This window comes from Liolophura sinensis, chromosome 1, assembly GCF_032854445.1.
Source record: "Liolophura sinensis isolate JHLJ2023 chromosome 1, CUHK_Ljap_v2, whole genome shotgun sequence".
Taxonomy (NCBI): Eukaryota; Metazoa; Mollusca; class Polyplacophora; order Chitonida; family Chitonidae; genus Liolophura; species Liolophura sinensis.
Window position 1 is genome coordinate 21,801,658 of NC_088295.1, and position 11,375 is coordinate 21,813,032.

General features: G+C 37.8%; 1 protein-coding gene across 2 annotated transcripts; it reads left to right on the plus strand.

Annotated features, from left to right (window-relative positions):
• The first annotated feature begins 96 nt into the window (after nucleotides 1–96).
• On the plus strand, nucleotides 97–10,067 carry LOC135475121 (monocyte to macrophage differentiation factor 2-like). Of its 2 annotated transcripts, none has more exons than XM_064754886.1 (7): nucleotides 97–230; nucleotides 4,229–4,310; nucleotides 5,591–5,748; nucleotides 6,176–6,250; nucleotides 6,555–6,656; nucleotides 7,056–7,125; nucleotides 8,381–10,067. In XM_064754886.1, exons 2-7 carry the CDS (start codon nucleotides 4,233–4,235, stop codon nucleotides 8,615–8,617), a joined length of 720 nt encoding a protein of 239 aa, XP_064610956.1. In that variant the 5' UTR covers nucleotides 97–230; nucleotides 4,229–4,232; the 3' UTR covers nucleotides 8,618–10,067. The 2 variants fall into 2 exon arrangements, with proteins under 2 accessions (XP_064610956.1, XP_064610947.1); XM_064754877.1 differs by lacking the exon at nucleotides 97–230 and adding an exon at nucleotides 3,391–3,967.
• The last annotated feature ends 1,308 nt before the right edge of the window (nucleotides 10,068–11,375 follow it).

The following is an 11,375-nucleotide window of genomic DNA, read 5'->3' on the forward strand; positions in this document are numbered from 1 at the left end:
ATAGGTCAACCCTGCTATCGAGAAGGCGGGGCCTATCTTGGAAATCGCCTGTGTTCCCGAACAAACAAAACCGATCGATCTGCGGCAAGGCATGGCAAACGCTGTCTCGTTTATACTTGGTCGGAGAGAGATAGCCGTCCGCGGTCCGCTATATATGGCTCGACTGTGAGTCTCTTTCTATACACACAGCTTTGATGATGAAGGCTCAGTCAGCGGTCAGCTTATTACAGGTCAGTATGAGCCTGATTTACATGCTGCACAGCCTTGATGACTACTATGCGTGCATATCCCTGTGCTGTTACCCTTATTGCTTATACCACAGTCATCTGTGCATCTAATTTCTAGCACAAGATATATTTTTGGCCTCCAGGAATGTCTGGCTGTTATATTTCAGAGAAAAGGTTGTTCATAGCAGCTTCGTTCAAAATAGGACCTCATAGTGAGGGGAAACCACTTGCTCGCCATGCAGTATCCCTGCACTGACTGCATGTTGTGGCCTTTTATCTCCGGGTAAAGGTATGTATACCGGCTGTGCGAACATCCATGGCTGATGTATACTCTACTAACACTTACATTTTCTGCTGTCTTGTCTTATTTGTGCAGTGATTTTTGACCTCCATTCCCACCATCATGAAGTATAAAATAAAACAGGTGCGTGTTTTTCGCTTTGTATGTGATATGTACATGCATCGTCATTGTTAAGTCTGATTTTCATCTCTTAATGTGTTTATAAATATTGATACATACAAACACATGTAAATGGTAACACAACATGATCAAAGGTACATGTTGTCTACATGTATATTGCGTAAGTGATATATATGGTGCTATATACAGTTAGATTATATAACGTACACGTGGATCCCAGGCCTTTCGTGTCGCGTATGTTATAAACACAACTCTTATAGGCTTATCATTGTGCTGGCTTGGCGACTTAGCTGTGAATTTCCTCATCATGCAGGTGCATGCCTTATAAACAACCACACCTACACCTTACCTGCACCACGCTAGACTTTAGTGTATGTTTACTGTACCTAATTCTATCGCTATATACAGACAACGATTCGCGTGCCGATGCAAATCGTGAACTTGCCTAAAATGGCGCACACCTTCACTGACGTAATGTATACACGTGTTCGGAGCATAATTGTGATCAGTGCACGGAAATGTGCATAGTAAATGAAAACAATAACCCCAGTGCGCATGTACTACAGGCTAACATTAGTCGGCATACATAATTTACACGTATCAGATTTTATTATACCGTTAAAGAAATTCATGCATGTATATACACATTGAACTGAAAAACTGTAGCTGGTGATCTTAATATAGCGGACAGGTTTGGTGCGGGGGCGTGCTGGCGTATGATCGGTGGCTGTACCATGGAAACTAGATACCAAGCACCGTACTGCTGTAGGTAAGTAAACCTGACACATGTTACATAGACGCAGTGCCTAACTTATAAAAGCAATAACAAATAACCGCAGGATGTATACACACGTCAAAATACATTTATTTATTTTAGTGGGCTTTTACGTCACGTATTCTCAGAATATTTCACTGAAGTAGCGGCGCGGTTTTATAGCTGTAGGAATCTGGGAAGAGCGCTGAGAAAACCAAGCTGCACCTGACAAAGCATGTGAGAAATCTCCAGAACACCACGCGAATCCATAGCGTGGGAGCTGTAGAGCAATGAAACATTTCATCGACTCTATCATTTTCTGTTAATTCATTGGTGTGTCATCAGTGAACATTAAAACGTAAGAATTATTGATAAATGAATCTTTATGTATAATATCAAATGATGTATGAGAAAAACAAGCGCAAATTCGCAACAGTCGCAAATCCCACCATCCTAGTAATAGCTCGTGTCATCTTCCACCCTCGACTCTCTCGACTGTTAGGTGAATGCAGTACCAATGCCGATAGATAGGATGTCAAACATTGACCGACAGACAGGCAGGACCTCCGAATGATAGAGCTACTTACAGTCTCAGCAGGGCCCCGCCGTGGCCAACGGGCTTCCCCACCAGCCGTACGCGGGAAGGTCTCTCAGCAACCTGTGGAGGGTCGATGGTTTCCGCCAGGCTCTGTCCGGTTTCCTCCCACCATAATGCTGGCCGCCGTTGTACGAGTGAAATATTCTTGAGCACGGGGTAAAATATTAATGAAATGAATCAATAATCAATAAAATACAGTCTTAGTAAACAGCGGTGGTGGTTATAGTGATCTTTGCCGAACTCAGGTTTCCACTGACGTTTCGGCAGAAAGCTTTCTACCAATAAATAGCTGGCCTACTATACACGTGCATTATTCTCTCTTTGAATATATGCTTATATATATGCTTTTAATATATGCCAAAGGGTTCCCCATAAGAGCCCTGAGAGCTCATGGGTGTATTTGGCGAATTATAGAGCACTTGAATCATCGTCCGGCAACAAAACGCACCAGAACACTAAATGTAGTCTGTGAACAAACATGCATGAGGACGTACACACACGCATGATTATATAGCTTTTTATTTTTTGTTGATTTATTGCCCAATTTATTAATAGTGGTTGCAGTAAAATTACAGCAGCTGTACATCGTATTGTCGAAAAAGTGCATGGTTTTGGGTGCGTGGGATCCTATTATCTCTGCTTAGTTTCTCTTTACCTCAATTGTCGCTGTGAGTTCCAGCTCATGAAGTCCAGCTCATGTGAAGCTCAATCTGGCTTCCTCTCCGGCCGTGCGTGGGAAGGTCTGCGGATGGTCGTGGGTTTCCCCCGGGCTCTGTCCGGTTTTCTCCCACCATAATGCTGACCGCCGTCGTATAAGTGAAATATTCTTGAGTGCGGCGTAAAACACCAATCAAATAAATAAATATCTCAGTTATGACAGTTTATTTATTTAATTATTTCACGCGTGGCGCCACCTTCTGGCAATGCCTCTGTAAATAGTTTTCCTGATACGAACTTGTATGAATGGTTTAGAAGAATACCCTATATATACTGTGATAAGACATGTCATCTTCTGGCCACATCGTTTGACGATTTCTGCTGCGTGAAATCCAGGCCACTGCACGTTCTTTGAATCAGGAAGGGCAACTGTACGTGGATTCTTAAAAACTCCAAACGTCTCACTGGAGATCTAGACGCTCAAATACACATACCGTAGGCACATAAGGATATCTCCGCTTGGGACTTCTCCACTTTTATACTTCTATTGGATCGTCACACAGATTTAATAGATAACATTTCACCACTAATTGTATCGGTGTTCAATGAAACTGGTCACTTCCTCGTTAGCGTGAAATGCAATAAAACCTCGATGGTTACAAATTGCATCTCCTTTTGGCTGACCTTTACTGTTCTCGAATGGATACGACAATATGCCGAAACTATTAAGGAGTTCATCAGCAGGTCCGATTCTTCTCAGTCACTAAACGGTATATGGATGATTTGCTACCTTTGAACAACCCATATATAGTAAAGGCTGTGATATTTAGGCTACCCATCTTTGCTGGATTTAAAGGAAACCACAGACTGTCTGGATGGTACATCTTATCTGGATATCTCTGGTTATCTCGTCTCTTTGCATAATTTCGTCCTATTTTCGTACTTTATATACTTTTTTTAGCTGTTTAGTAGTTTGTGTTAAACGTCGTTTTGGGAATTGGCCTTCTGATGATTAACCTGGAATGTCCATATTGTTTGACAGCTGGTATACGATTGTCTGTTTCGACGCATAGATTCAGGGTAGATAACTCTCACCACCATATCTACTTTCGGTGGCTCATTTAACGTTTGGTTGTGAAGGTCACAGTTGACGCTTGGTGGGAAACAGGGAAGGGAGGAAATGGTGTGATCGCCCGGTGAACGCTTTGGTCTGGGTAGAGTATAGGGGAGACGAGAATGAAGCATTTATCTTCCTACATCTGTTCTATATTTGAAGCGTGTTCTGTGTTAAAATGCTGTGCGCAAAACAGGTAGGCAACAACAACAACAACACCAACGTTGAAAGAGAGCTCCCTTTCATTGATCAATGTGTTAACTGTTATCTTAGGCGAGATATTAGAACTTATGAAATATTTGTAGGACGACATTGTCCAAGCAAATAATTGATGATATTTGAATGTAAAATTGTTGTTCGTCAAACCAAATGTTTAAGAAGTCTAGATCCATACCATCATGATTCATCCCATCTACATTAATACGGTAACTGTGATGTTTCATGTTTATTTTTCTAGGTTAATGAACAACAGAGCAAGGCCTGGCCAAGCCTACTGTCCTACTGATGTGGAGCATATAGCTAATGTCATAACACATGGGGTGAGAAATCAACAGATAAACTTTGTAACTCCAGGTTTATCTCTAAAATTTAATCTTATAAAAATCAGTGGTAGCATTGCCTCATGGGTTTTCCTGGCATTTATACTTTGAATCAGAAGAAGCAACACTTTTCTGAGTAAATACGACTGCTGAACATAATACAGTGTACAGCATAAGAAGATTGCTTACTGAATTCACATTAATTTTGATTCACACTATCCAATTCATCTCATGTTCAAAATGTTGCGTTTTTTTCGCATTGACACAAAAATGTGAGTACAAAAAAACATGCCTGGATGATAGTATTCAGTAAATTTTTTTTACAGTGTAATTAAATAAAATCGTTTTTATTTTATATACTGATGTATTGAATTCATTACTGTTATCCTAAGAGTCCATGTAGATTAATAATGTACCTTCTAATCCATCCTTAGTAAGTCTTTTTGTTGAGTTTCATTTTTATTACATGAATGAATGAACGAATGATTATGGCTTAAGGGTGTCCTGATGTGGTATTTGTCAGAAAATGTGCATATCTGTATTTGACTATATCTGTCCCTATTTTACACAGCACAACAGTCAACACATCAAAATAATCCTCAGTGCACATAGAGTATAGATGCAGATCATATGAAGACTATACACTAACAAAATCCTTTCTATTTATATGGCATTATGCCATTGTCTTTGAACATAATGAGATTAGTCTGAATTACTGGTGGTTTTATATAAGTTGTATGTATTCACTGTTTGATAACATCATTTTGAGCCTTTCATTGTTGGGGTATGTTTAGTTTACACAAATATATTCAAAACCAAACTGTCTGATATCTGCCATCAGGAGACCCTTAAACCCTTAGCAGTATTTCATGATGAAAAAAGCAGAAGCTTTGTACACACATGTATATATACCCTTAATGACCTCAAAATTCAACTACAAAAGAGCATTTTTGAAGGCAAATAAATGTCATGAGATCCAAATACCTCTCAAAGCACATTTCTGAAGTGAATAGAACTCCCAGAGGCTGGAAAAATAAGCAACTTAGTTATTAACAAAATTTTAGGTCATTTAGGTGTATTTGTATTTTATCCTTTCTCTGCTTTTGGTAATAAGTACATATTTGAAAATGATGTGTGAAAAACGAAAAGGGGGTTGCATACATTGCAAGCAGAAAGACATCAAACCAATAATGACATCAGTAGGGCGTATGTTCTTTATTACCTTGTAGTTCAAACAATATGGATGTGTATATTTATCATAATGGTTTCTGTGATTTTAGCTATGGATCCTGCCAAGTGTTGCAGGCATCATGTGGATGGTTTACCTGGCCAGATCTGAACTGGAATTTCTCAGTGCTGTCATATATGGGCTTTCCCTTGTACTACTCTTCTCTGTTTCCACCACATTTCATGCCATCTCTTACTCAGGAAAATGTGGGTATGTTTTTGTGTGGAAAGCACACTAATAACTTATTCTGTGTACACATGTAACTTTCTGGGTCTTTACAATAGGAGATTTGTCATATACCTTATGAGTGGTGAGAATTCCTCCACCCATAAATCTGACCAGCATCATGTGTATTAGAGTGAACTTAGTGAAGTTTCAAGAGTACAGCATAAAGAACCATTCAAATGAATTTCCACGTTACTTAAACCCCAAATGACAGGAAACAGTATGGGTTTACGCACAAGAAAGTATTAAATGCATTTAGACATCACTAAATGAAGTATAAATCATATGTATCTGTATCTGAGAGCACTTTCTTTATTGGATTGTGTTGCTCTCCAGTGTACTCCTGTTTTATGTGCACTGTCTCTTTGCAAGGTGTTGATTAAATTCTTCATTGCAACTTTTCCTTTTCCAGGTCCTTAAAAAATTTCTTCCACATAGGAGATCGAGCTGTGATATACATATTTATTGCTTCATCATACACTCCATGGTAAGTAAACAATGCCTCTTTTCTTAACCTGATGATTTTCTTGTTCGATTGGTTTTGTGAAGAAAGTAAATAATGCGCTTATCCTGATGACAAAGTGTCCAGGTGGTTACAGCATTCCAATTTTGCAGATTTCTGACTGTCTTTGAAGTGCGGTATCAGCGAGCATTTTCCTGATATATCTTACAAACACTGACTTTTTCTCTTCTTGACATAGATCCCAAGGGCAGATAACTGGGCCATTAAAAAATGAGTACCATAATCGTAGAAGCTGTCCCCCTTTTTCTTGACTTGACTTTGCTTTCAGGTTGACTCTAAAAGATATGGGGTCATGGGGATGTCAATTTCTCTGCCTTGTCTGGTTGCTGGCTGCTATAGGGATTGCCTACCAGTATACATTTCATGAACAGTAAGTGTCAGTGATAGAAAGCTTCTATATCTTTTCCTTAAATTACTGATTTTTATAAACCATACTTTTGCAAAATATGTATTTTCATGGTTAATGCGAATTTCGTGTTAAGGATTAATTCCAGCAGTAGGATTTGTTGATTTATTGTTGCTATTTTCATGTCTTTAAAGATCCCTTGGCCAGTGAGGTTGTGTCTTTCCTTTCTTTTGTCCTATGTCCTGTGCCCATACATTTATCTGAAAATGCCATAAAACAGGTTAAAACATTAGATAATTTATGTATTTAGATAATTAAATAATTTATTCATTTATTTATTTTAAGAATAGCTATGGTTAAATGCTGGTCATCAATAATGGATACATGAACAAACTGAAGGCCCAAGATTTCTGTGTGTTTCAGGTACAAGTGGCTAGAGACATTATTTTACCTTGTGATAGCAATCAGCCCATCTGTGGCTATAGTAACAATGGTAAGACTCATTGATTATGTTGAGTTGTTGGTAATTGTAAAAGGTATATTTAAATTATCAATGTAACCTCTTTGTGGTGAATTTAAGTCACCATACACATTAGCCTTTGTCTTTAGGTGGCTTTGTATGCTGACTTTCATCTTAAGGTTGACAGACTAGTGTCTTACTATAGAAATAAGTGTATTAAGTTGAATTGAAATTCTAATTTAAAGTATACTGTCAGATGTCCTATGATATTATAAGATAAACATAGAGAAGAAAAAAGTACACAGCTGTGGTGTCTTTCAGGTTTAATTTACCAAATTTGAATGCCAAGAACTATATGTTAGATAATTATTTTTAATTTATGAGGTGTCTTCAGTGCTTGTGTTCATGACGTTAATGAATGTTTGATTTGGCAGTTACTGTGTAAATACACAGAGTGTTAACCCAGTGATTTGTAACAGCCATGGTAACATATGCATCCCCAGTATGTCATCAGTATGTGTCACCATGATACATGTAGTTACAATCAACTATTGTAACATGTAAGTTTATGAACGCTCTGAGAAACAAGGCCCATTGCTTTTTAAACTAGCAAACTGTCCTTAACCTTAAAATATCAAATAGACTGTTTTTTTTTAATGTTATGTATTAGAATTAATATTTGATCAATTCCACAAAAAGTACTGGTTTGTTTACAAGAAGAAGCTGAGGAAAGAGGACTGAGGAATTTTAGTATGGTAGTGATGACAATCCTTCCTACCCCTATGTCTGACATCACCAAGCGTCTTTTTTCAGTTATATTGTAATATAATGCATGGGAAAGTTGCAATTGTAGTTTCCTATGGTTTGCAACATGTTATGGTTCTCTCATAGTTGAAGCACAGTTCGCTCCTAAATGTAAATACTGGTAAAATTGCTTGTTTGCTTCCAAATTCTTTAATCCGAAGCTTTGAACATTGTACCTGATTGCCTGTATGTTGGGAAAAGCCTGCACTTGTCTTTCTATTTATTTTGTACAAAAAAAAGTAAGAATGAATGTTGTGCAATGCCAAGAGGCATTGACTTGATGTAAGGTAGAAGGTATGGCATCCTTTATGTGCATACATTTACTTTGGCAATGACAACCTGAAAACAAATCTACCCCTGGCTAATCCTGGGACCACCTTTTTCTTATTAGCTTACACTGTGCACTTAGTAGTCTGATTGAAATCTCACTGTCAGCTGTGTTTTCTCCAGCATTTCTCTATTCTGCACTGCATTTTTGTTGTAGAAAGAGAGTTCAGGGCTTGTAGAGATGACTGCTGGTGGAATGGTTTATATGGCTGGTGTCATCTTCTTCAAATGTGATGGACTAATCCCTTTCGCACATGCGATTTGGCACTGCTTTGTGATTGTGGGTGCACTGTTCCAGTATTACGCTGTGTGCACATACCTTCTGGGCCAGGCAAACACAGAGAGCACAAAGCTAAGTTCATTGGCAGACAGTAGGGTACTGGAGGAACTTTAGGTGCAGATTGCCTGCATTTTACAGGTAGTGACAAAACTCATTTGTGTCACAAGAGTTAAACCCAAGGAGAATGTTCATTACCTCTGAGCCCTGTGAACTGGAGTGTCAGATTTGCAATTCAAAGTAGTCAACATATAGAGCACAAAGTTTGTTATATACAAGAGAATATTTCATAAATTTCAGTGCACGGATGTATTTTTGTCTACAGCCACTGAAGTGCTTTTGAGCAGTTGATATGATATACACTAAAACATATACTCTATGACAATGAAGTGACTTATTTATGTCTGTGAAATTGATTTATCAATGAAATGTTGGACTTCAATAAGCCAACCGTGAAGGCAACACAATTTTGTAAGACTATAGACAGTGTCGGTATTCCCTAATTGAAAGGAGAATGGCGTGTAGAGAAATAATTTGGACAGTGTTAATATGAAGCTTGCATCTTAGTTACACAAACAAATCAAGTTAGCATCATTTTGGTAATAATTGTTTGCATCAATTCCACTGAAAGAAAGTGCTGTAAAGATCGAAAAGGTTGAACGTTTACAGTACATTTGAATTGCACAATAAATTTTCAACTATTTTTAACATGTACTAGACAAAGATAGGAAACTGAGTGTAGTTCAAGTAATTTTATATCATAATGTCAATGAACTGGTTTTCAAGTTTCCCTTGGGAGTATGTTTAATTTAATAATCCAGAATGTAAATCCTTTTTGAACAATTATGCTGCTTTCTATATGTTATTGTGAAAATGTTTTCGATGTATATTGCCTGCTAGTTGTCATGCCTTTTGTGACAAACTTTGCTATTGTTTTTCATTGAACTGAAGTTTACTTCACATCATGGTCATGTGGATGGCATCTGACAAGTTACTGAATTAGAATAACATTATTAACATAATGACAACATACGTTTCTGATATTAGCTTGTTGGTGTTTTTGTTGCTTTTATTTTTGTGCCTCCCTTGACAAACAATATTGAGTTTATGAATATTTAATTTTTTCATGTTCAGGTGTATAACATCAATCTTTTTGCGTATTATGAAGAAAGCGATATTGTCAATTCACCATACATTTAAGGATACATCCATGTTGACTGATGCAGGGAGTTATAGCAGGTAACATTTGCTGGAAAAAACAAAGACAGTGAGACTCTATAAGGTACATCATTAAAATAATTTATATGGTTTCTAACAGAATTTCTGCTACAGTTAGAACTCGCCAGATTTCTATCAGACATTTTTGAGTCTTCAGAAATAATCCTGAAGTCTCCTGTGGTATTGTAACATACATTTTGATGAATTTAAAATGTTCACAACCTTTATATATACATATGTGTATGTATTGTATATTTAAATGTGTTCTTTACAAGCCAAGATCAACATACTTTCTTATGGAGTAAAACAAGGTTATTACAACAGTGCTAATTGCCTTGACCTTTATCAATGATATTGACCTCTTCCATTCTTTTAAACTGAAGGGCAGTGTGGCATACCAGCAAGATTTGCCTTGGGGTAATGGGTTCGCTCTCTGGATGGCCTATGCAACCTTTAACCTGGAAAATCTGCCTCTGTTAGTAGCCCTGTGTTTCTTTTCGTTCTTTGGGGACACTTCCCTCCACTTCATGTGGTGTATTTAGACACATATACGTACCTTAGTGACACTATGCATTGCAGTAGTACTTGTAATGGTGGCTATCATAACGCTAGTGGTACTGGATGAAGCACCATCCGTTATAACGTGTTCGTGGCTCAACGAGTTTTTAGCGCGCCTGTACGAATTTTTAGCACGCCTGTACGAATTTACAGGCATAGATTGCCATACTCCAAGTGTATGGGTCAATCTTCATTAGCAGCTAAAGAGATGTAATGCATAATAGCACGAGGAGATGTTCCATCATTAATGCACTGTCTACACATTAGTTTACTGTAAAATTACTAAATAGATGGTTTGCAAAGGCAGCCATGTTTGGCAGTATGTTTGTCTATAGTGCTCATTGTATGCCCTTACCAGCCAAGGGCTTCTGGCCAGTTTATGACACCTCTAACAATAGACACCCGGTGGGCAATACACAAACTTACATCAAAGATGGCTGCTATTGCAAATCATCTATTCAACCTCTTATGCGTTGGAGTCAGTTTTTAAGGATGGCATGTGCTGAGCTCATGTTTTGCATGTGTGTTAATTCAAAACTTTAACCTCTGTTGTGCATTAGATTCTTTCTTAAGATAGATGTTTCATGTATTGATTTATTTATTTAATTGGTGTTTTTTTACGCCGCACTTCTGACTTCTTTTGGCTGTTGTTACGTTTCTCCGGTACTGCGTGTGACCCTTGGCCAAAGATCGGGGAAGCCCAGTAAACAAAAACAAAAAAAAAAACCTGATGCAAAGACCAGGGTTTCACAATGTCCCGTTACAAGAAATTGATTATTGCGTGGAAGTTAGAGCCCAAACATGGCGGAAGTATATCGGAGCGAAGAAAAACACAAAGGATTTATGTGCAGACGAAATTGATGAGAGATTTGTGGATCGAACGATAACTCAAACAAATGCCACAACAATTTGATCGTGTAACAAGGTCATTTTTTCAAAATGACAAATTTATAAAGAATTTAGTTCTAGCAAAATTCTAGTTTCTATGAAAATAGAAATTAATTTAGTATTTTAAAAGTTGGAAATGAAACGAAGTTAGAATCCGCAAAAGGTGGGGGCCAAATTTCTTTCACCCAAACCACGTCTTGCCTCCCTGGGA